This window comes from Leucopleurus acutus (genome assembly GCF_964270905.1).
Source record: "Leucopleurus acutus genome assembly, chromosome: 16".
Classification (NCBI taxonomy): Eukaryota; Metazoa; Chordata; class Mammalia; order Artiodactyla; family Delphinidae; genus Leucopleurus; species Leucopleurus acutus.
Window position 1 is genome coordinate 64,486,976 of NC_139158.1, and position 26,946 is coordinate 64,513,921.

The 26,946-nt window shown below is 42.1% G+C and overlaps 1 protein-coding gene across 1 annotated transcript in view; it reads left to right on the forward strand.

Moving 5' to 3' along the window:
* The window catches only part of PHF20 (PHD finger protein 20), a 133,221-nt gene that overhangs the window by 15,745 nt on the left and 90,530 nt on the right, over positions 1–26,946 (forward strand). Inside the window, exons 3-5 of the mRNA XM_082858219.1 lie at positions 2,395–2,510; positions 21,147–21,318; positions 22,201–22,285. Of these exons, the coding sequence (XP_082714345.1) occupies positions 2,428–2,510; positions 21,147–21,318; positions 22,201–22,285 (340 nt within the window). The 5' untranslated portion in view covers positions 2,395–2,427. The remainder of the gene's footprint in view (positions 1–2,394; positions 2,511–21,146; positions 21,319–22,200; positions 22,286–26,946) is intronic.

Sequence of the window (26,946 nt, forward strand, 5' to 3'; positions counted from 1 at the left end):
GATAATAGAAATATTAGTAGCTACAAACTATATAGTCCTTACTTTGTACCAGTGTTCCTTAAATGGATTATCTCATTTAGTTTTCACACCCACTGCCTGGAGATAGGTACTATTATCACCATCCCCATTTTAGGGAGGGGAAACAAATTCAGAGGGGTTAAGTAATTTACCCAAATTAATTCAGCTAATAAAGGGTGGGGCTGAGGATTAAAGGCTAAGCACTTAATCCTGTTACATTCCACTATATTACATGACATCTATAAAAGGGAGCTGTCTCCCTGCATGAAGTCTGATAAATACTAGCTGCTCTGGTGAGTTTTTTTTTTTTTGAATTAAAAAAAGAATTTATTTATTTATTTTTGGCTGCACTGGGTCTCCGTTGCTTCACGCAGGCTTTTCTGTAGTTATGGCGAGCAAGGGCTACTCTTCTTTGCAGTGCGTGGGCTTCTCATTGCGGTGGCTTCTCTTGTTGTGGAGCACTGGCTCTAGGTGCGTGGGCTTCAGTAGTTGTGGCACGGGCGCTCAGTAGTTGTGGTGCATGGGCTTAGTTGCTCCTCAGCATGTGGGATCTTCCCGGACCAGGGCTCGAACCCACATCCCCTGCATTGGCAGGCGGGTTCCTAACCACTGCGCTACCAGGGAGGCCCTACTCTGGTGAGTTTTCAGTGCCACTCTGTCTTTATTCTTGTCTGGCTTCACCTTTTCATATAATCTGAGAGGTGAGACTATTACTTGGTATACATAAAGTCAAAAATAAAAAGATAATTTGAGGTGGTGTTGCTCCTAAGTCAAAGTGAAGACTCTTCTACTGATTGGATTTACTTACGTCAGGTTCATATCTCATTTTTCTGGAGAGTGTGAAGTATACAGTCAAACCTCTGACTCTCCCTTTGCTAGGGTCTGTGTAATCCAAATACCCTTATTTGTCGTAGCTTTTCAGTTTATTAGGTTTCAGATTCCTTAGTTACAACTGTCAACCATTCCTTTCTTGGTCTGATTTGCTTTGTGCGTTCTCCAATATCAGCCCTTCGGAATGAGTTGTTTAATGTAATGGATAGCTCATCCTTTACATTACATATATTTTTTCTTATGGAAAATTTCCATTATGGAAAACAATAAGTTTAGGAAACTGTTTAAGAGGAAAAGATCACACTTACAACCTTTTTTTTTTCTTCCTGTTTTTTTTTTTTTAATGCACATGAAGTTTTATTTGAGCTCAAAGGGGTGTAATTTTACCTCCTGGTTTTTCATGTAATATATTGCAGAAAATGTGATGGTATTACACATTAGATGTGAGGACCCAGTTTTTTTTTTTTTCTTTTTCCATTTTTAATTTTTTTGGTCACACTGCACGGCTTGCAGGATATTCGTTTGAACCCGGGCCCAGGGCAGTGAAAGAAAGCTCCGAGTCCTAACAACTGGATGGCCAGGGAATTCCCGTGAGGTCCCACTTTTGTGATTATTCCTCATTCATCCATTGCAAAGATTGCCCTCCTGGTATGAGGCAGATACTGCCCTGGCAGTGTAGGCTGTTGGGTTCCAAAGTTCAGTGGGAGAGAATTTACTCAGGGCTAGCCTTGCTCTATGGAGGTCACCTGCTCAAGTGCCCCAAGAGCTCAGAATGGCTACATCTCTATCAGAACCACCAGTAGCCCCTAAAGATAAATTTTACTTATATAGAAAATGACCACCAATTCCAGTACCAAAAGGCTCGATAAAGAATTGGGAAAATATATCAATAAATTGTCAGAATGTACTCAAGAATGGGTAGAAATATAAATAAATCAAAAAATATATAAATAGATCAAAGAATGAATAAATAGATCTTTCTTGTCCAGCCTTCCAAAAGTAGGGCCAGAAATCAGCATTCAGATTTTGTTCGTTTCCTTTGTAGCACTTAAAATTCATAGCAGTTACAGCTTGCAGTTAAGTCATTTGTCTGTTTACTGGGTACATTTTTGTTTTCCCCCAGTAGACTGGAGGCTTTATGAGGCCAGGAACTGTGTCTCTTTTGGTCTTGATGACTGTTTTCCTAAATAATCTCTCAGCAGGTATTTGTTGCATACTTCAGCAAATGATTAAATTTAGTTCTGAGAGTGATTGTTTTTTTGGTGTTCTGAGAGGTGCCCCTTATAGGTGAATTCTTGGTAAACAGTGTTGAGGGAGGGTCTCCGTACAGTTCCAGAGACTACAGGATGCTGCATAATAGAGAAGGAGGAACAGTGGAGGACACACCTGTGTTAGGATGAGGGCAGGAGTAAAGGAGGGCACTGACAGGGTTTCCTGGAGCTTTGTGTTTTGAATAATGCCTGTTTGTCTTTTCTGTGTAGTGAGTGTTACTCCACTCTGGGCAGACTTTGCCTAAGTTTCATAAATTTTAATTGGCTTTTTCAGGAGAATAAAGGCAGCCCCCGTTGATGACTGAAAATGACAAAGCATCCACCTAACAGACGAGGAATCAGCTTTGAAGTGGGAGCCCAGTTGGAAGCCCGGGACCGATTAAAAAACTGGTACTTTTACATTTTTCTGTTAATTAAATCCCTTCAGTAAAGGACTTTTGCCAGCACTGATAAAAAGGGGTAGCCTGGGCTTTTCTGTAGTGTTTTCCTGCTCCTTGACTCTTGGAAGGTGGAAGGAAACTTAAGTCTAGAGCTGTGGAATGTCCTTTGTCTTTGCTGCTGGGATCCCTGTGTCAAGGGGACCATCCTGTTATATTTGTTTCCCTTCTCTGCCTGTTCATCTGAAGGAGTTATGGGAAGAAGAAGCAGGAGTGGCTGCAGGGAAGGGAAGATTAATAGTGGCAGCTCTCTTGCTCTTGGCTGCCTGTCTGAAAGATCAGGGATGGAAGAATGAAGAAAAGGGGTTAGATTGGAACAGCTTGTGTGTTGTGAACAAGTCCTGTTTTCTGGATGTGTTGTTGTACAGTTGAAACTCAGTCATCACATTTGAGGGATGATTAGATTCAGAGGCTGAGAGGTTGTAGTCCCGAATTTGTCATTGACTTGTGACCTCTGGCTGGTAATTAACCACTTTGAGCATCAGCTTCCTCTATAAATGTGGGTACTAGTAATATTGACCTCACAGACTTTTTTCTGAGAATCAAATAATAGGATATGTTGGAAAAGGCCTTATAAACTGTAAAATGATGGTTTTTGTTGAGGATATCCTAGAATTTAGTCATTTGTTAATGCTTAAGGTGAAAGTGGGAGTTTCAGAACTCAAACCTTTCTGTGAATTTTCATAAGGAAGAGTATAGTGCTCTTGAGGGCTATCTCAAAATAGGCTGACCAGCTCCTGGGGTGTAGAAAGAAGATGGCAAGGGAAGCAGGGGAAATGCCTGGGGTAGAAAGTGTCTCTGCTGCCTTTTGGGGCTGAGAGATTTGATATAAAAATTAGAGACACTTTGAACACCTAGTTGTTTTTAGGCTGTTTGTATTTCTGTAATTATTTCCCTTTTTTGGTCCCTCAGTTTTTTTTTTTTTTCGGTATGCGGGCCTCTCACTGCTGTGGCCTCTCCCATTAGGGGGCACAGGCTCCGGACGCACAGGCTCAGCGGCCATGGCTCACGGGCCCAGCCGCTCCGCGGCATGTGGGATCTTCCCAGACCGGGGCACGAACCCATGTCCCCTGCATCGGCAGGCGTACTCTCAACCACTGCGCCACCAGGGAAGCCCCTCAGTATTTTTTTAAGGCAGCTTAATCAAGAGAAAGAATTGCTTTTAAATTTGGGGGAAAAAAATAAAATATAGAAAAAGTTTAAAAGTACAGCTAACTATAAAATAATCTGTGTACTTATCACTTGGAATTACTGAATATTAACACTTCTATTTTACTTATATTTAAAAAAATAAAGGACATAAAACGTTTCTGGTATAATGGAAGTACCTTTTATACCCTTCCCAATTCAAATTCCCCTCCTGCATTCCTTAGAGGCAACGAGCGTCCGGTAGTTAGTTCTGTCCATGTTTTACATTTTTACTGTATGTATCCATAAATAATACTAGTTAGCATCACTTTGGGTATTTTAAAAAAATTCCTATAAGTGGTCTCATTGTTTGTTTCTCTCCTGTATTTCATGTTTTTGTGATTTACCCATATTGATATGACATATTCATCCTAATTTCTTATTTATTTATTTATTTTTGGCTGCGTTGGGTCTTCATTGCTGCATGTGGGCTTTCTCTAGTTGCGGAGAGGCTACTCTTCATTGCGGTGTGTGGGCTTCTCATTGCAGTGGCTTCTCTTGTTGTGGAGCATGGGCTCTAGGCGTGTGGGCTCAGTAGTTGTGGCCGTGGGCTCTAGAAGTGCAGGCTCATTAGTTGTGGTGCATGGGCTTAGTTGCTCCGCTGCATGTGGGATCTTCCTGGACCAGGGCTCAAACCTGTGTCCCCTGCATTGGCAGGTGGATTCTTAACCACTGAACCACCAGGGAGGTCCTGTGTGCAAGTTTCTATGTGGACATAACTTTTCAACTCATTTGGGTAAATACTAAAGAGTGTGATTACTGGATCATATGGTACGAGTATGTTTAATTCTGCAAGAAACTACCAAATTGTCTTTCAAAGTGACTGTACCATTTGGCATTTCTACCACCTAGGAATGAGAGTGCATGTTGTTCCACATCCTTGACAGTATTTGGTGTTGTCAGTGTGTTGGGTTTTGGCCATTAAAATAGGTATATTGTTATTTGAATTTGCGATTCTCTATTGAAATATGTCGAATATATTTTCATATACTTATTTGCCATCTGTATATTTCTTTGGTGAAGTGTCTGTTAAGGTCTTTTGTCCATCTTTTAATTGGTTGGTTGTTGCTTTTCTTTTTTTGTTGGTTGTATTCTTATTGTTGAGTTTTAAGAGTTCTTCGTATACTTTGGATAACAGTTCTTTACCAGATGTTTCTTTTGTAAGTATATGGGATTTAAGGCCATGAGACTGGGTGAGCTTTCTAGGGCTGCACTGTCCAAAAAAGTAGCCACTAGCCACAAGTAGCTATTTACATAAAATTAATTCAGTTCCTTAGTCACCCTAGGCACATTTCCAGCGCTCAGTGGCTAGTGGCTACTGTATTGGAGAATGGAGACATAGAAAATTTCCACTGAGAAGGTTCCATTGGACAGTGCTGATTTAGGGAGTCAATATAGATAAAAAGGAGGATTGAGCCCTGGTGCCTTCCAGTGTCTAGATGTTAGCAGATGAAGAGGAACCAGCAAAAGAAACTGGGAAGGAGTGACCGTTGAGGCAGAAGGAAATCCATGGAGGTGTCTAGAGCAGCGGTCCCCAACCTTTTTGGCACCAGGGACCGGTTTTGTGGCAGACAATTTTTCCACAGACACGGGTGGGGGAGGGAGCGATGGTTCAGGTGGTAATGGGAGCAATGGGGAGCGGCAGATAAAGCTTCACTTGCCAGTCTGCCACTCACCTCCTGCTGTGCAGCCCGGTCCCTAACAGGCTGCGGACGGTAACGGGGCGGGGGACGGGTGGGGGGGGACATAACCCCTGCTCTAGAGGACAAGTGAAAAAGGTGTTTCAAGAAGCAGGGAGTAGGGCTTCCCTGGTGGTGCAGTGGTTGAGAGTCCTCCTGCTGATGCAGGGGACACGGGTTCGTGCCCTGGTCCGGGAAGATCCCACATGCCACGGAGCAGCTGGGTCTGTGAGCCATGGCCGCTGAGCCTGCGCGTCCGGAGCCTGTGCTCCGCGACGGGAGAGGCCACAACAGTGAGAGGCCCGCGTACCGCAAAAAAAAAGAAGCAGGGAGTAATCACTTCAATCTTGTGATGCTGGTAGGTCACATAAAATGAGGATTGAGTGACTGTTGACTTGGTTACATCAAGGTTGTGGATGACCTTGATAAGAATTGTTTTAATGGAGCAGTGGGGACAAAAACTGATTGGCATGCGTTCAAGGAAAACAGGAGAGAAGGAACTGTGGTGTGATGCAAAGTGGGAGGAATTGGCCATTGATAGGAGCAGATAGTTCATTTATTATAAGGGGAAGAGGGAAACTGGGTATAGAGGTAGAGATGAAGGTTTACTTGTAGAGTTGGTGATGGGAGCATGTGTTTTTTTGTATTTTTAAATTGAGGTATAATTTACAAACAGTAAAATTCACTCTTTTCAGCGTACAATTCCATGAAGTTTGCCAGACTCATACAGTCATTCATGCATGCACCACCATAATCAAAATGTAACATTTTTATCACCCCACAAAATTGACTTGTGTTCATTTGTAGTCAACCTCTCCTGCAGCCTCCAGCCCTTGTCACCTACTGATCCGTCCTCTGTCCATATAGTTTTGCCTTTTCCAGAATGTCATATAAATGGAGTCATGCAATATGTAGCCTTTTAAGTTTGGCTTCTTTCACTTACAGTGCATTTGAGATTCATCCATATTTTTGTATGAATCAGTAGTTCCTTTTATTGCTGAGTAGAATTAAATCGTATGGATGTATAGTTTATCTATTTACCTGTTTGAAGAAATGAATTGTTTCCAGTTTTTGGTGAATATGAATGAACATGAATACAGGTTTTGTGAGAACGTAAGTTTTCATTTCTCTTGGATAAATATCAAGGTGTGATTGCTGGGTCATATGTTAAGTGTGTGTTTGACTTGGTGAGAAACTGCTGAACTGTTTTCCAGTGTGGCTGTTCCATTTTGCATTTCCACCAGCAAGTATGAGAGTCCCAGTTGCTCTGTATCTTTGCCAGCCCTTAGGGATTCTTTTGTTTCCCTCTTTTTTAGTTTTTATTTTTAAAATTGAGATATAATTTACATACCATTCACTCCTTTAAAGCATACAAATCAGTGGTTTTTAGTATATTCACAAAGTTGTACAACCATCACCACTCTCTGATTCCAGAACATTTTCATCACCCCAAAAAGAAACCTCATATCTATTAGCAGTCACCTCCCTTAGTTCTCTCCAGCCCTAGGCAACCACTAATATACTTTCTGTCTCTGTAGATTTGCCTATTGTGGGCGTTTCATAGAAACCAAATCAAATAGTACTTGTTCCTTTGTGACTGGCTTCTTTCACTTAACATGGTATTTTCAACATTCATTTGTGTTATAGCATATATCAACATTCTTTCTCATGGATGAATAATATTCCATATATGGATATACCATATTTTGTTTATCCATTCATCAGTTGATAAATATTTGTATCATTTTCGCTTTTTGGCTATTGTGAATAATGCTGTTATGAGCATTTGTGTATGAGTTTGAGTGTGGACCTCTGTTTTCATATCTCTTGGATATCTACCTTGGATATCTACCTAAGAGTGAGATTGATGGGTCATATGGTAATTTGCCTGTTTAAGCTTATGAGGAACTGCAAACTGTTTTCCGCAGCAGGTGTACCATTTTATATTCCCACCAGCAGTGGGAATTCTTTTTTGATTGTTTTTACTTTTTAAGTGAAATAAGTAAAATCTTCAGCTGAGATCTTGGTCTTGGGTTTGAGGAAAGAAGATAAGGTATGCAATACCATTTAGGAGAGTGAAGAGGGATAGGATGTGAGAAATGTGGTAGGATTGCTGGTGCCCTCAAGTGTTACTAAGGTCCACAGGAAGTTGGTGGTCATGAAGTTTTTCTGATAAGCTTCAGTAAGCTTTTTACCTTAGAATAGTTTTAGATTTACAGAAAAATTCCAAAGAAAATACAGAGAGTTCCCATCTGTATGTACACCTAGTATTTTTCTTTTTCTTTCTTTCTTTCTTTTTTCTTCCTTCCTTCCTTCCTTCCTTCTCTCTTCTCTTCTCTTCTCTTCTCTCTCTCTCTCTCTCTCTCTCTCTCTCGTCCCCCTCCCTCCCTTCCCTCCCTCCCTTCCTTCCTTCCTTCCTTTCTGGCTGCATTGGATCTTTGTTGCTGCACGCGGGCTCTTCTCTAGTTGCAGCGAGTGGGGGCTACTCTTCGTTGCAGTGCGTGCGGGCTTCTCATTGCAGTGGCTTCTGTTGTTGCGGAGCACGGGCTCTAGGCGCGTGGGCTTCAGTAGTTGTGGCACGCGGGCTCAGTAGCTGTGGCTCGCAGGCTCTAGAACGCAGGCTCAGTAGTTGTGGCACACGGGCTTAGTTGCTCCGTGGCATGTGGGATCTTCCCAGACCAGGGCTCGAACCCGTGTCCCCTGCATTGGTAGGCGGATTCTTAACCACTGTGCCACCAGGGAAGTCCTGTATTAGTTTTTAGATTTTCCTTGTTTTTGATGATGTTATTTATATCAGTATGGACTCAGACATTTATTTTAGACTTTGGGTATAATCCAGTACTACTTTATTTATTTTGTTGCTCCTGTTTTTATATTGGGAGCTCTTTCATTTGGCTCTTTTGTCCTTTTGATGTACTCCCATCATAATTTTGTGTTTAACACTTCCTTATTTCTGGCACTACAAAATATCCCAGGCTCATCTTGTGTATATTTCCTGCCCTAGTCTGAGAATCAGCTGTTTCTCCAAAGAGCCTTGGTTTCTTTCATTGGAAAATGGTATTAGATGCTGAAATCTGGGCTCTAGGTATGTCCCTTGCTACTGAGGGGTCACTGCTTCTAGGTTCTGGATGATGATGATTTTGAGTAAAAGATAAAAACAGACAAGTTATACAGAACCCAACAGGCAAAACCTTTAGAGGCCCCTTGGAGCCTCCTTGGCTCCTCTCTTCCACTCCATCACCTAGGACATCAGCTCATCCTGTCAGATCCACCTGCAGAATCTGTCCTGACTCCGACACTGGCTGCCACCTTCACCCTCCTCCTGTGGTCCAGGCTCCCATTGTGGATCTTGTGAACCCCAGCAGTGGCTGCCTAACTGGTCTCCTGTGTCCTTCTGGACTCCTCCTCCTCAGGCTCTTTTCCACTCAGCAGCCAGTGGTAGGCCCTGGAATTTTAAAAAACTTTTTTGATAATGATTTTTATGGCAGTTTACAGTTGTAAAACATTGAATTAAGAAGAGAGAAAAGATACTACTCCTTAAAAATGTTTATTTTTTGAAATATTTCTTTCTTTAGGCTGTGCCGGGTCTTAGTTGTGTCACGTGAGATCTTAGTTTCGGCGTGCATGTGGAATCTAGTTCCCTGACCAGGGATCGAACCCAGGCCCCCTGCATTGGGAGCCTGGAGTCTTACCCACTGGGTCACCAGGGAAGTCCCCAAAATGTTTATTTTTAAAGAACTTTTGTAGAGCTATAATTTATTTTAGAGTACACATATTTTATGTGTGTAGCTTGATGAACTTTTATACATGGATATAGCTGTGTAATCACCCAGATTAAGAAATAGACATTCTGGGCACCTCAGAAGACTGTTTTTCCCATACCCAGTCACACAGCCCCCCTCACCCCCAGGGGAACCACTATTTGTGGCCATGCATTTAAAGTGAGACCCATCAGGGACTTCTCTGGTGGTCCAGCGGTTAAGGCTCTGTGCTTCCAATGCAGGGGGCTTGGGTTCCATCCCTGGTTGGGGAACTAAGATCCCACATGCCGCACGGGGCTGCCAAGGAAAAAAAAAAGAAAAAGGAAAATAAAGTGAGACCCATCACCGTGTGTGTATTCTCCAGCATAATCAGCTGCCTGGGTGCAGGAGTGGAGAATGTGGAGATTCTGATTTGCCTACAGTTGGGGTTTGTCCAGGCAGGTATGGAGGGCAAGAGGGGCCAGGGAGTTGAGGGTATATGCAAGGAAGTGAGATTAAAGGATAAGATTTCCAGGATGAGACTGAAGCGTGAGAGCAGGCAGAAGGGACAGCGTGAGCAAAAAGAGTTCAAAGAATATGTTGTGTTCTCAGAGTCTGGAGAGGGGACAGATCAGGAGTGGTGGGAGACTGGGCTAAAAAGGAAGATTTTAAGCAGGAGAGAGACATGGTCAGATCCCTTGTAGGAACAGAAAAGTGGTGGTGTTTATTCAGTCACCAAACATTTATTGAGTGTCTCTGTATCTGGTCCTTTGCCAGTACTGGTAGAGGGGTATAGGAGTTAACCTGGATGTACTGACTATTCAATTGTGAGAAATGATCAGCTTAGAGAGGAGAGATGAATTCAAGACATTTCCTGAGTTAGAAGTGCCCGATGTTGATTAATAGAAGTGGTGAAGGGGTAGGAAAAGAGTTAAGGCATCCAAAACAGCACAGTTTTTCTGCAGCTTAATAGTCAGCCCTTCGTTTTACACTAAATACAATTTCCATCTCCATCCCCTCTCCACAAAGGCTGGAGATGGCTTAGAATGTTACTTTTGTGCATAGAAGTCGTTTGCTTCTGGTGTGTGCCCTGAGCCAGGAATAGAGAGGTACACTCTGATTCTTGAACTAAATGATTGCTGTATGTTTGCAGAAAGGCTCTTTATATAGGGAAGAATCTGGAAGCAGCCTGAATGCCCAACCCTTGGGGGAAAGTTTAGGCAAATTATGGGCTACCACCGGGTAGACCATTAGGTAGCTAACACAAAAGATACCTCTGTGGACCCATGTTACTACAAGCATGTTTGCATGTGAAGTCAGATTGAGAGCAGAAGGTTCTTCACTGGGTTTAGTGAGAAGATTTGGATACTGATCTTGGTTATGCCTCTTCCTAGTCACTCTCTTTGAGCCTCCATTTCCAGAAATGTAAAATGGGTGCAGTGATAATAACAGTTCCTTAAGCCCTCATGGGATGGTGGTAAAGATCCTGTGAGATACCTTATGTAAAGGCAGTTTATAACCCCTAGAGTAAACTACACACATTGGTTATTAGTAGCCATGTGAGTGAATGCTGACCGGTTGGAGTAGGAAATCAGAGGGAAATTGTTACCCTTTCTGTTCCTCTTTTTCCCCCTGTAACATTTCTTCAGTTTATATTTTTGGTGTGTATGTGGGGGGACCAAACAGATTTCTGCCAGCACTGTCTAGCTGTTCTAATTTAAGCATGTGCAGAGTGTGCGGTGTTGGGCAGCTTAATTTTGCACAGGAGCAGCCAAGACTCTGAGCAGCAAGCCTTCCTGGGACTTGAGGTCATATATTGTGGACAAGCCAATGTTGTATTTCTGTGTCAGACCTGGACTATTCTTTGCCTTTCTGGACATGCAGGTGGAGTTATTCCCTTTTATTTGGTGTGGGTTTCACTGTCCCACAGCCCTCTCCTTTCCTTGGTGGAGCCCTGGGGGAGGCTGGCTTATCTGGTAGTTTAGAGTAGTGTGTCTCAAACTCAAAAAAACATAGGGACTGGTGCCGCCAACCTATGTACTATCTGTGGATCCCACTTTTAGTAGCATTGGGGCAAAATGCTACTATGTTAGTTATTTATTGCTGTGTAACAAATTTTCTCAAAATCTAGTGGCCTAAAACAACACCAAATATTATCCTTTCAGTGTGTGGATCAGGAATTCAGGAGCAGCCTAACGGAGGGTTCTAGGTCGAAGTCTTATGTTTGTCTTAAGCTGGTGCTAGTTGCTGGTGGGAGACTTCTGGTTGCACGTGGACCTCTCCATAGGGCATCTAAAATGTTCTCGTGACGCCACACCTGGCTTCCTCCAGAATGGGGAACCCAAGAAGCAGCAGTGCTTTGTGTGTGTGTATGTGTGTTAAAATATACATAAGGTTTACCATTTTAACCATTTTAAGTGTATAGTTCAGTGACATTAAGTGCATTCATATTGTTGTATAACCATCACCATCACCCATCTCCAGAACTAGGTATGTATGTATGTATTTAAAGTGTAGTTGATGTACAGTATTATATAAGTTAAAGGTATACAATATAGTGATTCACAATTTTTAAAGGTTATGGTCCATTTGTAGTTATTATAAAATATTGGCTATATTCCCTATGTTGTCAGAACTTTTTCATCTTCCCAAATGGAAACTCTGTACATATTAAACAGTAACTCCTCATTCTCTTCCCCCACCAGCCCCTAGCAACCACCATCCTACTTTTTGTTTCTATGAATTTGACTACTCTAAATCATGCAGTATTTGTCCTTTTGTGATTATTTCATTAGTATAATGTTTTCAAGGTTCATCTATGTTGTAGGGTATATATAAGAATTTTATACTTTTTTAAGGCTGAATAATATTCCACTGTGTGAACATATCACATTTTGTTTATCCATTCATCTGTCGATGGACACTTGGATTGCTTCCACTTTTTGGCTGTTATGGATAATGCTGCTATGAGCATTGATATACAGATAACTGTTTGAGTCCCTGCTTTCGATTCTTTTGGGTGTTTGCCCAGAAGTGTAGAATTGCAGCACTTCTTGTGACCCAGACTTGAAGTCCTCCACCATCACTTCTGCCACATTCCATTTGTTAGGAATGAGGCCACATTCAAGGGGAGGATAATTAGTCTCCACTTTTGGAGGGAAGGAGTGTCAAATTTGCAGATGTCTTTTAAAACCACTACAGCTACCTTTTGGGAGTGATCATAATGCCAGGTTAATAGCAAACACACACTGAAATTCTTTAGTAGTACTTGATTACATGGTGGTCATCTTGATCGGTGCATCTCAACCTTTTTCATGTTGTTGCTCACCTGTAATCCACTTGTGGCATGTCAGCTGGGAAGCTCTAATAAAGATGGTTTAGATTATGAAAAAGCACAATAAAACATTCCTTAAGGAGACCTTGTGGACCACCAGCTCTGTGTTCACTAACACCCAGTGGTCCGTGGAATCCATAAGGTTCCTGCATAGTTCTCTACACAGAGTTGCTGTTTCTTTTCTCACCTTCAGTTTCCTGTACTTCCTGTACTTCCTTTGTGCTTCTCTTCCTCTGTACCTATGCTGATTTACTTACATTACACCCTCTCCAAGAAACACTCTTCAGTCTCATAGCCTCCTTCATCACCTGGAAAATGCCTATTCATCTTTCAGGATTGAGTCAAGTGTCTCCTTCTCACTAGTTGACTTGGCCCTCCTTCCTCAGCCTCCTTCCTCTCCCCCTCTGCCTTAGAACTAGCCTTTTGCCCCTTGGTACCCTATTCTGCCTTAAGTAGTCGTCTGTAGTTGCACCTGTGATGCTTTATTACAATTATTTGTGTGTATAGTTATACATTTATTCCTCCTGAGGATACTGCAGTAAGAGATAGATGTCTTTAGGGGTGTCTATAATATCCTGGGGAAGCAGGCCATGTAAACATAAACAAGTAAACAGAGGAACAAATGAAATAATTACAGATTGGGTCGAATGTTATTTATGAAGGAAGCAAGCAGGAAACTGACACAGATTGGAAGGAGAAGGGGGCTACTTGAGATAGTCAGGGATTCTGAGGCTGCAGGAGGGTAAGGCTGTTTCCTGGGAAGAGTGGGCAGGGGAAAGTGATTCAGGTGAAGTGAACAGACCCGGTATGGGAAGGTAGTATATGTCTGAGGAAATGAAAGGCCCTGTGTGCCTTGTAACATTGTCTTCCTGCCTCTGTCAGCTGTTGTGATCACATGACTTTATAGATTTTGCTGTGTATTTCCAAACGCTGGTACACTTCCTGGCCTAGAGTGGGTACTCAGAAAATGTCAGGGGAATTGATGAATTTCTCTTTCTGTAATTTTTGTCATTCTCCTTGTGTCTTTACATTTGATTGGCTACACTGCCCTTCTGTGGCTTCTTGGTTTAGTGACCAGTTATACCACTTGCTTAAGATAAGGTCACCATAGTAACCTAATTTACTATGAAGTTTAGGTTATCCGACCTTTCCAAGTTGAATTTTATTTTATTTATTTATTTTTTGGCTGTGCCGCATGTCTTACGGGATCTTAGTTTCCCAACCAGGGATTGAACCCAGGATATGGCAGTGAAAGCACCAAATCCTAACCACTAGACCACCAGGGAACTCCCCCAGGTTGAATTTTATTTATTTATTTTAACTTTTTTTTCTGCAGGTTTTTCAGTTTTCTTTTTCGTTTTTGAATTAAATTTATTTTATTTATTTATTTTTGGTTGCATTGGGTCTTCGTTGGTGTGCCTGGGCTTTCTCTAGTTGCAGCGAGCGGGGGCTACTCTTCGTTGTGGTGCACAGGCTTCTCATTGCGGTGGCTTCTCTTTTTTTTTTTTAATTTAATTAATTAATTAATTAATTTATGGCTGTGTTGGGTCTTCGTTTCTGTGCGAGGGCTTTCTATAGTTGCGGCACGTGGGGGCCACTCCTCATTGCGGTGCGTGGGCCTCTCACTATCGCGGCCTCTCTTGCTGCGGAGCACAGGCTTCAGACGCACAGGCTCAGTAATTGTGGCTCACGGGGCTAGTTGCTCCGCGGCATGTGGGATCCTCCCAGACCAGGGCTCAAACCCGTGTCCCCTGCATTGGCAGGCAGATTCTCAACCACTGTGCCACCAGGGAAGCCCGTGGTGGCTTCTCTTGTTGTGGAACACGGGCTCTAGAGCACAGGCTTCGTAGTTGTGGCACACGGGCTTAGTTGCTCTGCGGCATGTGGGATCTTCCCGGACCAGGGCTTGAATCCATGTTCCCTGCATTGGCAGGTGGATTCTTAACCACTGTGTCACCAGGGAAGTCCTCCTACCATTGTTTCTTGTTTCTGTTTTTGTTTTTTTTTTTGCGGTACGCGGGCCTCTCACTGTTGTGGCCTCTCCCGTTGCGGAGCACAGGCTCCGGACGCGCAGGCTCAGCGGCCATGGCTCACGGGCCCAGCCGCTCCGCGGCATGTGGGATCTTCCCGGACCGGGGCATGAACCCATGTCCCCTGCATCGGCAGGCGGACTCTCAACACTGTGCCACCAGGGAAGCCCCATTGTTTCCTTATTTAATATTTAAGCAAAAGCAAATATACTGTATATTCTTATTTTCCTCTTTTGTAACACAGAAAGTATAAGATATGCATGATTTTATAGCTTGACTTTTTAAAATTTGGAAATCTTTGTCAATTCATAGTTTGTTCTCATTTTTTTTACAGCTGCATAATATTCTGTTTTGTGGATGTGCCAAGCAGCATATAAATCCAAGAACCATGAAGCTACTGGTTGATATCAGCCCATTAAATATTTTTCAAAACTTTTAATTGAAAGTATTTATTTTTGCTTACACAGGTATTTTGTGACTAAATCCTTGTAAAAATTAAAACCACAAGCAAAAGTCTCTTGGCTATTCCCAATCCCTCTCTCCTCCCCAGAGCTAAGTTTTATTTCAGTTTGGTTTTTAATGTCTGCTCCTTTCTGGCTAGTATTTCCATTAGAAATGTGACTCCCAGCTGCAATGTTAGTTTGGAAACTAGAGTCTCATCAGTAGCTGTTAGTTACATGTTGAAGCTGGAAATTTTGTCTCCCCTTTTCTGTCTATACATCTATACAGATTCCATTCACATCTCTTTTTTTTTTTTTTTTTTTTTTTGCGGTACGCAGGCCTCTCACTGTTGTGGCCTCTCCCGTTGTGGAGCACAGGCTCCGGACGCGCAGGCTCAGCGGCCATGGCTCACGGGCCCAGCCGTTGCGCGGCATGTGGGATCTTCCTGGTCCGGGGCACGAACCCGTGTCCCCTGCATCGACAGGCGGACTCTCAACCACTGTGCCACCAGGGAAGCCCCACATCTCTTTTGTTAACCTTGCTGCATCTTCTCCAGCTTCCTTTATGGTTGTTCCAGTATTTGGGTTGAACCAGATAAAATTACTTTTTTTTTTTTTTTTGCGGTACACGGGCCTCTCACTGTTGTGGCCTCTCCCGTTGCAGAGCATAGGCTCCGGATGTGCAGGCTCAGCGGCCATGGCTCACGGGCCCAGCCGCTCTGCGGCACGTGGGATCTTCCCGGACCGGGGCACGAACCCATGTCCCCTGCATTGGCAGGCGGACTCTCAACCACTGCGCCACCAGGGAAGCTCAAAATTACTATTTTTGTCAGTAAAGAGCAGTTGATTATAAGCTATTTCACGTGGTTCCACCATGTAGGTTTTTTTTTAATGTAGTTTTGTTTTTTTTCTTAATTTTATTGGAGTATAGTTGATTTACAATGTTGTGTTGGTTTCAGGTGTACAGCAAAGTGATTCAGTTTTTCATATCATATATTCATTCTTTTTTGGATTCTTTTCTCATACAGGTTATCACAGAATATTGAGTAGAGTTCCCTGTGCTATGCAGTAGGTCCTTGTTGGTTCTAGTAGTTTTTTTTTTAATAAAAATTTTTTTTACAGTTTTTAAAGGTTACTTTCCATTTATAGTTATTACAGAATATTGGCTATATTCACTGTGTTGTACAGTACATCCTTGAGCCTATCTTACACCCAGTAGTTTGTGCCTCCCACTCTCCCATCCCTGTATTTCCCCTCCCCCTACCCATACCACTAGTTTGTTCTCTGTATTTGTGAGTCTGCTTCTTTTTTATTATATTCACTACTTTGTTGTATTTTTTAGATTCCACATGTAAGTGATATCATGCAATATTTTTGTCTCTGTCTGACTTATTTCACTTAGCATAATGCCTTCCAAGTCCATCCACGTTGCTGCAGATGGCAAAATTTCATTCCTTTTTTCTTTTCTTTAATAAATTTATTTATTTATTTTTGGCTGCGTTGGGTCTTCATTGCTGCACGCAGGCTTTCTCTAGTTGCGGTGAGCAGGGACCACTCTTCGTTGCGGTGCACGGGCTTCTCGTTGTGGTGTCTTCTCTTGTTGCATAGCACGGGCTCTAGGCATCCAGGCTTCAGTAGTTGTGGCACACAGGCTCAGTATTAGTGGCACGCGGGCTCTAGAGTGCATGCTCAGTAGTTGTGGCGCACAAGCTTAGCTGCTCCACAGCATGTGGGATCTTCCCAGACCAGGGCTTGAACTCATGTCCCCTGCATTGGCAGGTGGATTCTTAACCACTGCGCCACCAGGGAAGTCCCTCGTTCCTTTTTTATGGTGAGTAGTAGTCCATTGTATATATATATACCTTATATTCTTTATCCATGCATCTGTTTTTTTTTAATTTTTTAAAAAATATTTATTTATATATTTAGGTTGCACCAGGTCTTAGTTGCAGCAGGCGGACTCCTTAGTTGTGACATGTGAACTCTTAGTTGCAGCATGCATATGGGGTCTAGTTCCCGGACCAGGGATCGAACCCGGGCCCCCTGCATTGGGAGCGTGGAGTCTTGCCCACTGTACCACCAGGGAAGTCCCTCATCTGTTTCTTTAAAAATAAATATTTTATTTATTTATTTATTTATTCTTTTTTTTGACTGCACTGTGTGGCTTGTTGGATCTTAGTTCCCACACCAGGGATTGAACCTGGGGCACGGCATTGAAAGTTCTGAGTCTTAACCACTGGACCACCAGGGAACTCCCTCCGTTCCTCTGTTGATGAACACTTAGATTGCTTCCATACCGTGGCAATTGTAAATAATGCTGCTGTGAACATTGGGGTACATGTATCTTTTTGAATTAGTGTGTTTTTTTTTTTGGATATATACGCAGTAGTGGAATCGCTGGGTCATGTGGTAGTTCCATTTTTTGTATTTTAAGAAACCTCCATACTGTTTTCCACAGTGGCTGCACCAATTTACATTCCCATCAATAGTGTACAAGGGTTCTCTTTTCTCTACATCCTCGCCAACATTTGTTATTTGTGTTCTTTTTGATGATAGCCATTCTGACAGGTGTGAGGTGATAGCTCATTGTTATTTTGATTTGCATTTACTTGATGATTAGCCATGCTGAGCATCTTTTCATGTGCCTGTTGCCCATCTGCACTTCCTCTTTGGGAGAATGTCTATCCACAGAGTAGTTTTTTTTTTTTTTCCACAGAGTAGTTTTAAAACTTAGTTGGAAAAACAAACAAACAAACAAACAAAAACTTAGTTGGTGTCTGGTTCTTCTCAAGGGCAGGGGCCAGAACCACATACATTTTATAATTTATTCCAAGACCTGGAATTGACTGGCCAGATCAAAGTCACTTAATAACGTTCTGTTGGCTGATGAATCTGAGCTGTCCCCAAGGCAGCTGTGCAGTTGTGAGCCACCAAGGCTTACTGGGTTGATCTCTAAGATCAACTGCTTGTCTTTTTCTGTGAAATGGCAGTTGGGTTTCCCCATCCACAATGAGTGACTTGTATCCTTGTCACACTTTAGAGAAGTAGGGAGAACGACCTTCTTCTTAGGAAAACTTATTGATCCGTTGGTTATTCTTGATCCTCCTGGAGAGATTTGTGTAGTCTGTAGACAGTGGGATGCCTGTGCCCTGTGAAGTTTTTGAACAAGGGAGTAGCTTTTGGCTAGCTAAGGGCCCAGAGGTCCTTCATACTCTGAGTGTGCGCAGTGGAGTTACTGGCCTAGGATTTTGCAGTTATTTCTGTGGGTCCAGACTTACCAGACTTTTAGAAGGCACTGACCAAGTGCAAATTCAAAAGAATTTGGGGTTGTACTGAGGTGCCAACTTTTTATTTTGCCAAATAAGGATATTTAAAATAAATATCTAATTATATTTTTTATATTTAATACATGCTCATGGTACAACATTCAAAACAAACAAAAGGATATATATTGAATAAAATAAGTCTCATACTTCCTCTCCAGTTCCTTAACTATCCAGTTCCCCTCCCAAGAGGCAAACCGGGTTGCTTGATCATCCTTCCAGAGATAGCCCACGCATTTAAAAACAGGTACGAATGTATTGGCTCTCTCCCCTCCCCCAAATGAATGGTAGTGCATTCAATACCGTTTCGCATCTTGAGTTGTTCCCCCCCCCACACCTTTCTTAGAGATCTTTAAAAATCAGTACATAGAGAGCTGCCTTATTCTTTTTAATGGCTGCATAATGTTAGTAAGGATTAAAAACAATTACCATTGTTTTAATTTCAAAAGTATATTTAAGCACCAAAAAATTAGAAAGAATGTGATCTTAGTATAAAGGAAAGTTCTATAAATTAAATAAATTTAGTTCTGTGAAAAATTAATTCTGCACGTTTTTCCAAAGACCTGTTTGAAAACTATAGCTAGAGATAGTAAACCACTAAAGAAAGGGCTTTGAATAGGAGTGAGTTAGGGAGGCTTACTAGGCTCTGGTAGGCTGAGTGAATGAGAGGGCAAGAGGAATGCAGTTGAGATATCCGTATCCTTCTCCTCATTTTATAGGGAGGAATAGACTTAGGGAAGCCTCTTTTATGTCCTACAATTGTACTACTCAGTTCACGAGATCGTACAATTAGCTAGTCTGTTGTCAAGATAGCTTATATTTAGTCAAGATAGCTTATATTTATGGCAGCTGTGTGTAAGTTGGATTGGAGTAGGGGGACTAGTTTCAGGGCTGTTTATTCCTTTTGTTAATATTTTTTGAGCAATTAATATATGCATAATACCATTAGGAATTTTGAAAAGCATACCCTGTCAGTCCTGTGTGAGAAATACCCACATGAAGTGATTGGGGCCTGAACTTGGAGAGTGACTGAAATTGGAATGGGTAGCTGAAGTCTGAGAGCTTTGGGTTTGAAGAACTGACAAGACACTCGACCTTTGGGAAGAATAGGGAGAATAGAATTCATTTGCTGAATGTTTATTGAATGCCCAGAATCTGCAACCTTCTGTGGTTAGTTAACTCCAAGTGTACTGCCTTAGCAGATACTAGTCTAGGGTTGAAGAGGACACAGTGTACAGATGACACAAGAAAGCAGGCCTTTTCATTTAGGTAGCACATATTTATTAGGACAGTAGGGTACTAAGTGTTAGATGTAAGAAGAAGGAAATGGTGCATGTCCAAGTTGTAGGGAGACAATAACGAATAGGTAGAGTGTAAACTTTCTCAATCTAGAATAGCATTCTGATTAATACAAGTGTATTTAAGAGAACAATTGCATATTTATTTTTCTTTATTTTTAACCATTTATTTATTTTTGGAATGAGCAATACATTTATATGGTTGAAAAATGAAAAAGTATTAAAAGGTATACTGCAAAAGGTCTCTATCCCACTTTGCCCCTCTCTGCCGCTATACCCAGTTCCCCTCTTGTATCAGTCAAGTTTAATGCTGGAAACAGAAACCATTCTGGGTACTTGAACCACAAAAGGATTTAACACAAGAAATTGGCTACTTACAAAATTGTTGGAAGAGTTGGAGGAGTGGGACCCAAGAGGGCTGCCCTTAGACTATAAATTTGAAGGACCCACCACTGGAGCTGTGATCTGGAGGTCAGGAATTCGCTACTGCTACTGCCACCCCCACCATTGCTGCTTGATACTCAAGAAGCCAGTGACTAGACATTAGACCCTTGCCACTGTAGGCCAGCATGTCAGTAGCACCTGGGAGCTTGTTTAAAGCTCTTAGACCTTAGCTCCATCGACTGAATCAGAATCTGCATTTTAACAAGATCCTCTGATGATTTGCATTGCATGAAAGTTTGAGAGGTCCTGCACTGGAGCACTGCGTCTGGCCGCTACAGTTGCTTCCAAATCCACAGGTCTCCATGACCTTGATTGCCAATTGTAAGGGAGTCAAGCAAATGTAGTTGTTGGTTTTCCCAACTCTCAATCTAGAAGAGTGGATTGGAGATTGAAAGAGCCCATCTAGTGAACTGACCATACTTCCACAAGTAACCAGTGTTAGTTTCTTGTGTATTCTTCTAGATGTTTTATGCATATTTAAGCATGTATGAATATATATATTCTTTTTCATCTTGTTAAAAAATAAGCAGTAGCTTACTTACCATACACAGTGTTCTGCACCTTGCTCTTTTGATTTAATAGTTCATCATGGGAGAGCTTTCCATATCATGACATAGAGCCATCTTCTTTTTAACAACTTCATAGTATTCCAATATATAGATAACAAAATTCTTAAAATTCTGAAAATTGAGACTAACACAATCTGGGCTGCATGGTCATTTGAATTTTTTAACACATGTAAAATATAATCTAGTTGTTAAATGTTTGCTTCCTGCCTCCTTTGTGCTTGGGTCTTGTGTATATGTCATCTTGTTTAACTTGCACTACAACACAGTGTGTTGGGTATCCTTCTTCCACTTTACATGAAGGAACTCAGGCTCTGAAAGGTTAATTTAATCACAGACTAAGGAATATCCTGGATGGGATTTGAACCCCAGGTCTGTTAGCCTTCATAATTTTCAATTTGACACAATGACACAGAACCTCTAAATGATAGGCTGTATTTAGTACTTTGAGACCTACTCCTTTGGGAAGAGGTTTGGAAGGGTATCATTTTGATTATTTTGGGTGGGTATTAAAGGCATTTAATTTTCTTTTTTTTTCCTGACTCAGGTATCCAGCTCACATAGAAGATATTGATTACGAAGAAGGAAAAGTACTCATCCATTTCAAGCGTTGGAACCATCGTTATGATGAATGGTTCTGCTGGGACAGTCCTTATTTACGCCCTTTAGAGAAAATACAGCTGAGGAAAGAGGGCTTACATGAAGAGGAAGGATCATCTGTGAGTAACAAATCTGGGTAATTCAGTAATGAGTGGGGTCAGCCATTAGGTACTTTATGTTCCAGCCTTTGATGTTTGGTGTGAAAGTCTGTAGCAGCTGGGGACCATCCTTATTTAGGCTTGTAGTGCAACTCTGAGATCTCCATGGCCCCGGGTGGGGGCGGGGGGGGGTTGTTGAAGAATCTCAGCTGTCATCTGTTTGTATGACGTGATTGATTTGACAGCTCATAAACTAACTTGGTTGAGACTGCATTGATGGTGAATGGGGACTTTCTCTCTCTCCTTTACACCACTGTGTCCCTTTAGATCATTTAGTAAGCTCATCTGCTGTCTGATCATTTATTCAGCAATCATTCCATGTGGAGCATTGTGCTAGCCTCATATTAAGGTCTTTTATAAGACCTTGAAGAATATTCATTCTTCAAAATGTAGCAATGCAAACTGTGTGCTGGGAAAACAGTATGAAATATTAATGGTGAATGAGTGCCTCCTTTGTCAAAAGACCCTTTAAAAGTGTAGATGGCATTAGGTGGCATGAATGCTGCTTCCCGTAAGATGAAGTAGACTCTCTCCTTCCAGCTTGTGTAGTTGGTGTGTTCCCTGGTGGTCCTGGGCTCTTAGACTCACTTTCAGGGACAGGATAGGATTATCATTGGTGCTGTGCTATGGCTGTCCAGAACTCTTAAAATGGCAAAAGTCTGTGTCTAGCCCTTTTGTTTTGGCTCCCAATGCTGAACAGCAGAAACATCTTCCTCCATCCCAGTAGCCATCTCCCCTTCCTGCCCTTGTCAATTTCAGCTTCTTTTATGAATTCTGTTACTATGTATGTCCTATGAAATTGGATTGGTAACAGGATCTTTTTTGTTTTTTAATATTTTTTAGGAATTTCAAATAAATGAGCAGGTCCTTGCTTGCTGGTCTGATTGTCGTTTTTACCCAGCCAAAGTCACTGCTGTTAACAAGGATGGTAAGGCATTTGAGTTGTATTGTTTTTACTCTTAACTTAGGGGTGAGTTTGTAATATTGGAGTTTGAGAGTATATTTTCAGTATGTATTTATTGCCTAGGAATCCTCTCTCTTTAAGTTAATTACTCTGTCAGGAGTTAGGAAGAAATTATAAATGGAGAGAAAGGTAGGTTAAAGAGGGGGAGTTTGGTTCTTTGCCTTCTAAAACAGTCATGGTTCATCTGTCACTCTGCTGGGAAGTGTGTAGGTTCTTGCTGTCTAGGAGTTCCTAATATAATAGATGAAATAAGTCCCTAATATTCCTTTTAGTTATTTGTGAACAGCCTAGAAATGAAGCAAACAGCAAACTTTTCTTAAAAATGTGCTTCGTGGATGCAAGGTGATTGAGAGTGGTCTGCAGTATCAGAGTTACTAGTTGAAATTGGGGTACTGGGATTTAGCGCACTGAGCTGGAATGCCTTTGCCAGAGTTTAGAACGTGTGAGGAGTCAGGACCGGGAACATGTCCCAAAGAGGCTCATTTTGCTAATACAAAGGCAAGAGAAGAGGAGGGTTATGAAGGTAATATGTGTGGTCAGCATCCTGACACACAGAGAACACACTGGGGGTTCAAGTGATACCTTTTTTCCTTTTTTTAACATTTTCTACCAAGATGTTTGTGGTATGTCCATGATTCCTGCAGTGAATGTTTAGGGCAAACAGACCTCTTAGTACCAGTGTTAGGGGTGACTCTAAGGCCACACTGATTTTTCATTCAATGAAGTTATTTAAGTATTTATTCAGCACTCTGCTGGACTTCGGGGTGACCAAGAAGTTTTGTCTGAGAATGGGTTGAAATGGTCAAAAATGAACACACATTTGCATGTAGCAGAAATTTTAGTTCCTCTCTTGCTACATTCACCCCACCCCCAGTCCCGGCAGCTATTAGACCAGTGTGGGTTGACAGATGTAGGTTATCCTTAAACCACAGTTCTTTTACCACAGGTCTCCAAAGCAAGGTTGTATCTTCTAAGTTGTCTAAACAGTTACTGATCCTCCTGTTCATGGATTAAGTCTTTTTGGATAGTCCCTTGTTTCCCTAAGTTACTTTATAAGCCAGTGTTCAAAATAAAATCCTGTTACTATTTTTCATATGTTTCACTTTAACCTAAAAATTTATTTTAAAGGAAAGCTTACATGTTATTAAACTGCTTTAAATCCTTTTAGTAAAAGACATAGTTTATTATATCAAACACTCATTAAATACAATTTATAGGTCCATTTTTATTAAAATGGTGACTGATCTCACTTAATATGGGGAAAATCAAGTCAAACTCATAGAAGAAAAAGCTACAAGGATATACTGTACAGCACAGGTAATATAGCCAATATATATTTTTAATAAATTTATTTTATTTATTTTTGGCTGCATTGGGTCTTCATTGTTGGACGCGGGCTTTCTCTAGTTGTGGCGAGTGGGGCCACTCTTCGTTGCGATGCGCGGGCTTCTCATCATGGTGGCTTCTCCTGTTGCAGAGCACGGGCTCTAGGCGCGTGGACTTCAGTAGTTGTAGAACGTGGGCTCAGTAGTTGTGGCTCGCGGGCTCTAGATGGCAGGCTCAGCAGCTGTGGTGCACAGGCTTTGTTGCTCCGCGGCCTGTAGAGATCTTCCCGGACTAGGCCTCGAACCCGTGTCCCCTGCACTGGCAGGCAGATTCTTAACCACTGCGCCACCAGGGAAGCCCTGGGTCTGAAATCTTTTGAAGTGATCATTTAAGGACTAAAAGTCATTGGTCGAATTATTGGCCGTAGTTAATTAAGGTTTTTAAATGTCTTTTAAACTTTGGCAACCAGAGCTTTGCAAGTTGTTTCAAAAAATCTTTTCAGTTTATTTCCTCCATGAGCTAAAATTATAGGAGGGAGAGTCTTGAGGTAATTTGTTCCTACAGTGGTCATTTGCTACCCTAATATATTAGTTCTGTAAGCTTCAAATTCTGTTCAGTGAATTTTAGTTAACTGGAGGACATTGAAAATGAGTGGATATTTTTGGGAGAACCTGTTTTCCCCAGAGTTCTTGAGTCTGAAGTCCTGTATTATGCTGCCATCCTTTCTGGTTCTTGAGATTAATTGGAAGAGGGAGGAGAAGGAGGGACATGGGGGAGGGGCAATCCTGAAAGTTAATGGAACCAGCTGTGTGGCATTAATGCTACCTCATGGACTGCGAAGGAAAGCTAGCCTTTGTGGGTGCTCACATCTGTGCCTGATTTTGAGATGAAAAAATGACTCTTAGGTGCTGCCTTTGGGTTAGGTTTAATCCAGGGGAGCTGGCAGTTTCTAGCTCATGATTTATTCTAGTAATTCAGTTGCAGGACTGGGAGGGACAATGCTGGACTCTAATTTCACTCTTTCTCTGGTTAGTAGGGGCCACCACGGCTTAATGGTGCTGTGAGAAGAACCTCTGCAGGCAAGGTGGTGCCTTTATTTCCCGTAAAAGTTATTCTGTCTTTTTGGTGCTGCTAGGAGGAGGCTGGGGATATAGTGAAGTCACTTTCTTTAGCTTCATCTTGGGAAGGCTTGGTCTGATTTTTCTGCCGTGCTTAACCTCCTTGATGGTTTTGCTGAGGCTGAGCATTGACTGAGCAGGCTGGTGGGTAGTGGCCCTAGCCAGAGTGGAGAGCACTGGCTGCTGGCATTGGGAGTCTGGCATGACTGAATCACAACCAGATAGCAACTTTTATTTTTTATTTTATTTAATTATTTTTTTGCAGCAGTAAGCTTGACATGTTTATTAATTAAACTATCACTTAAATTAAAAAAGTGCATAGAAAATAAACATGTTTTAAAACTCCTTTTTTTTACAACTATGTACACGTTTTACTTTTACATTCAATCTTTCGTTGACAGCTTTCAGCACTATTATTTTTTGCACTATTAAAGTATTTTCCTTCATCCCTGTCACAGGGAGTTAACACTGATGGACTTTAGACACACTTTCTCTTTTTTTTCTCTCTTTTTCTCTAAGCAGAAGCTTGGAAGAAAACAAGGAAAAAAAAAACCCCAAAAGATCTGTTTTACATGAATAAGTTGTCAAGAAATGTCTTATTTCTAGAAAAGAAGCTTGTCATCCGTTGAGTTTTTGGTAGCAACTTTCAGTTTCTTTTTTTTTTGCGGTACGCGGGCCTCTCACTGTTGTGGCCTCTCCTGTTGCGGAACACAGGCTCCGGACGCGCAGGCCCAGCAGCCATGGCCCATGGGCCCAGCTGCTCCGTGGCATGTGGGGTCTTCCTGGACCGGGGCATGAACCTGTGTCCCCTGCATCGGCAGGCGGACTCTCAACCACTGTGCCACCAGGGAAGCCCCAGAGTTTCTTAAGGGAGTTATTTAGCACTTGGAAACTGGGGAGAGCAATGCCATGTTATTTAGCCCTTTTCATCTGGAATGATTCCTTGGCAGTTGCAGTTAAGCATCATTTTGTGTGAAGGCAGCCACACCTGGTAGCCTTGTTAGATCCTTGGTCTGTGTTGGAGAAAAAGAAGGGATTCTGCTTCCAGGGAATCTTTGTTTGGAAGCCATCTCTGGTGAGTTGACCTCACCTCTGCTCAGCTCCCCGTTTTTATGCCGAGGATGTCAGAGCCGCCCGTCTGTCAGGGGGTTTGTGCCCCTGCTCTGCAAGGCATTCTCTCTGGGGGAAACTGAAAGTAGGTTCACATTTACAACAAAATGAGGAATCATTCCTTCCTGTTGATCTGTGGTTAACTTGAGTGTGCAGGCGAATCAGGTCCCTCTTTCTTAAAATTATGCATATCCTTGGGTCACGGCCCCCTCGTCCCCTCCTTGTACCCCAGTTCAATCTCTTTGTTCATTGCCTAAAGTCTGCATTTAAACTGGGAGATTTTATGGAAATAGTCTTATTTCTAGAGTCTCTGGTTGAAGCAGTTACTATTTTTTGTTTTCTTCATGCTGTAACTGAACCTACATTTGAAATGTGGGAACACTGGGACTATGAGCAGCTTTGAATAGTGATAAAAGGACAATTTAGGCCCATACATGTAGCTGCTAGCTCGGCTCCTACCTTCTATGGGGGGAAGGAGGTTCTCTGTCAAAGTGACTTGGTAGATGATGGTAATTAGAACCACATATTGATCCCTTGCTCTGTGACAGTCCCTTTGCTAAGCAATTTCCATATCTGATCTTATTTAGTCTTCACATAAATGTGGAAAGGTTGTTGCCGTCAACCCCATCCACATTTTACAGATGAGGAACTGAGCTCACAGGAGAAACTGCTTGAGGTTACAGAGCATATAGATAAATGGTAGCCTGAGGTCTGCATGGAGGTCTGTGGTGCTCCAAGTTTCCTGAAACTGCAGTTCCTACAGTACCAGGCCGCTTCTCTGGATCAGGGTTTTCCTTAAACAGCAGAAGTTGTCAGGGCCAGATGCTCGCTGGCGGTGTGTGTGTGTGTACGTGCACCTGATACGGTAAGGTGAGTGTAGATGGTCTGTACTTCCTGGAGCCCGGTGGTGTCTTGAGAGCCCTGATTGGAGACAGGCCCTGTCCCAGTCCCTGCTTGATGATTATAAGCAGTTCATTCTCCTTGCTCTAGACTCATCTGAGCAGTTAGAAATGGGAGAAGGAATTGGACTAGATGAGCAGTTCTGGAAATTATTGGCTACAGAACCTAAGC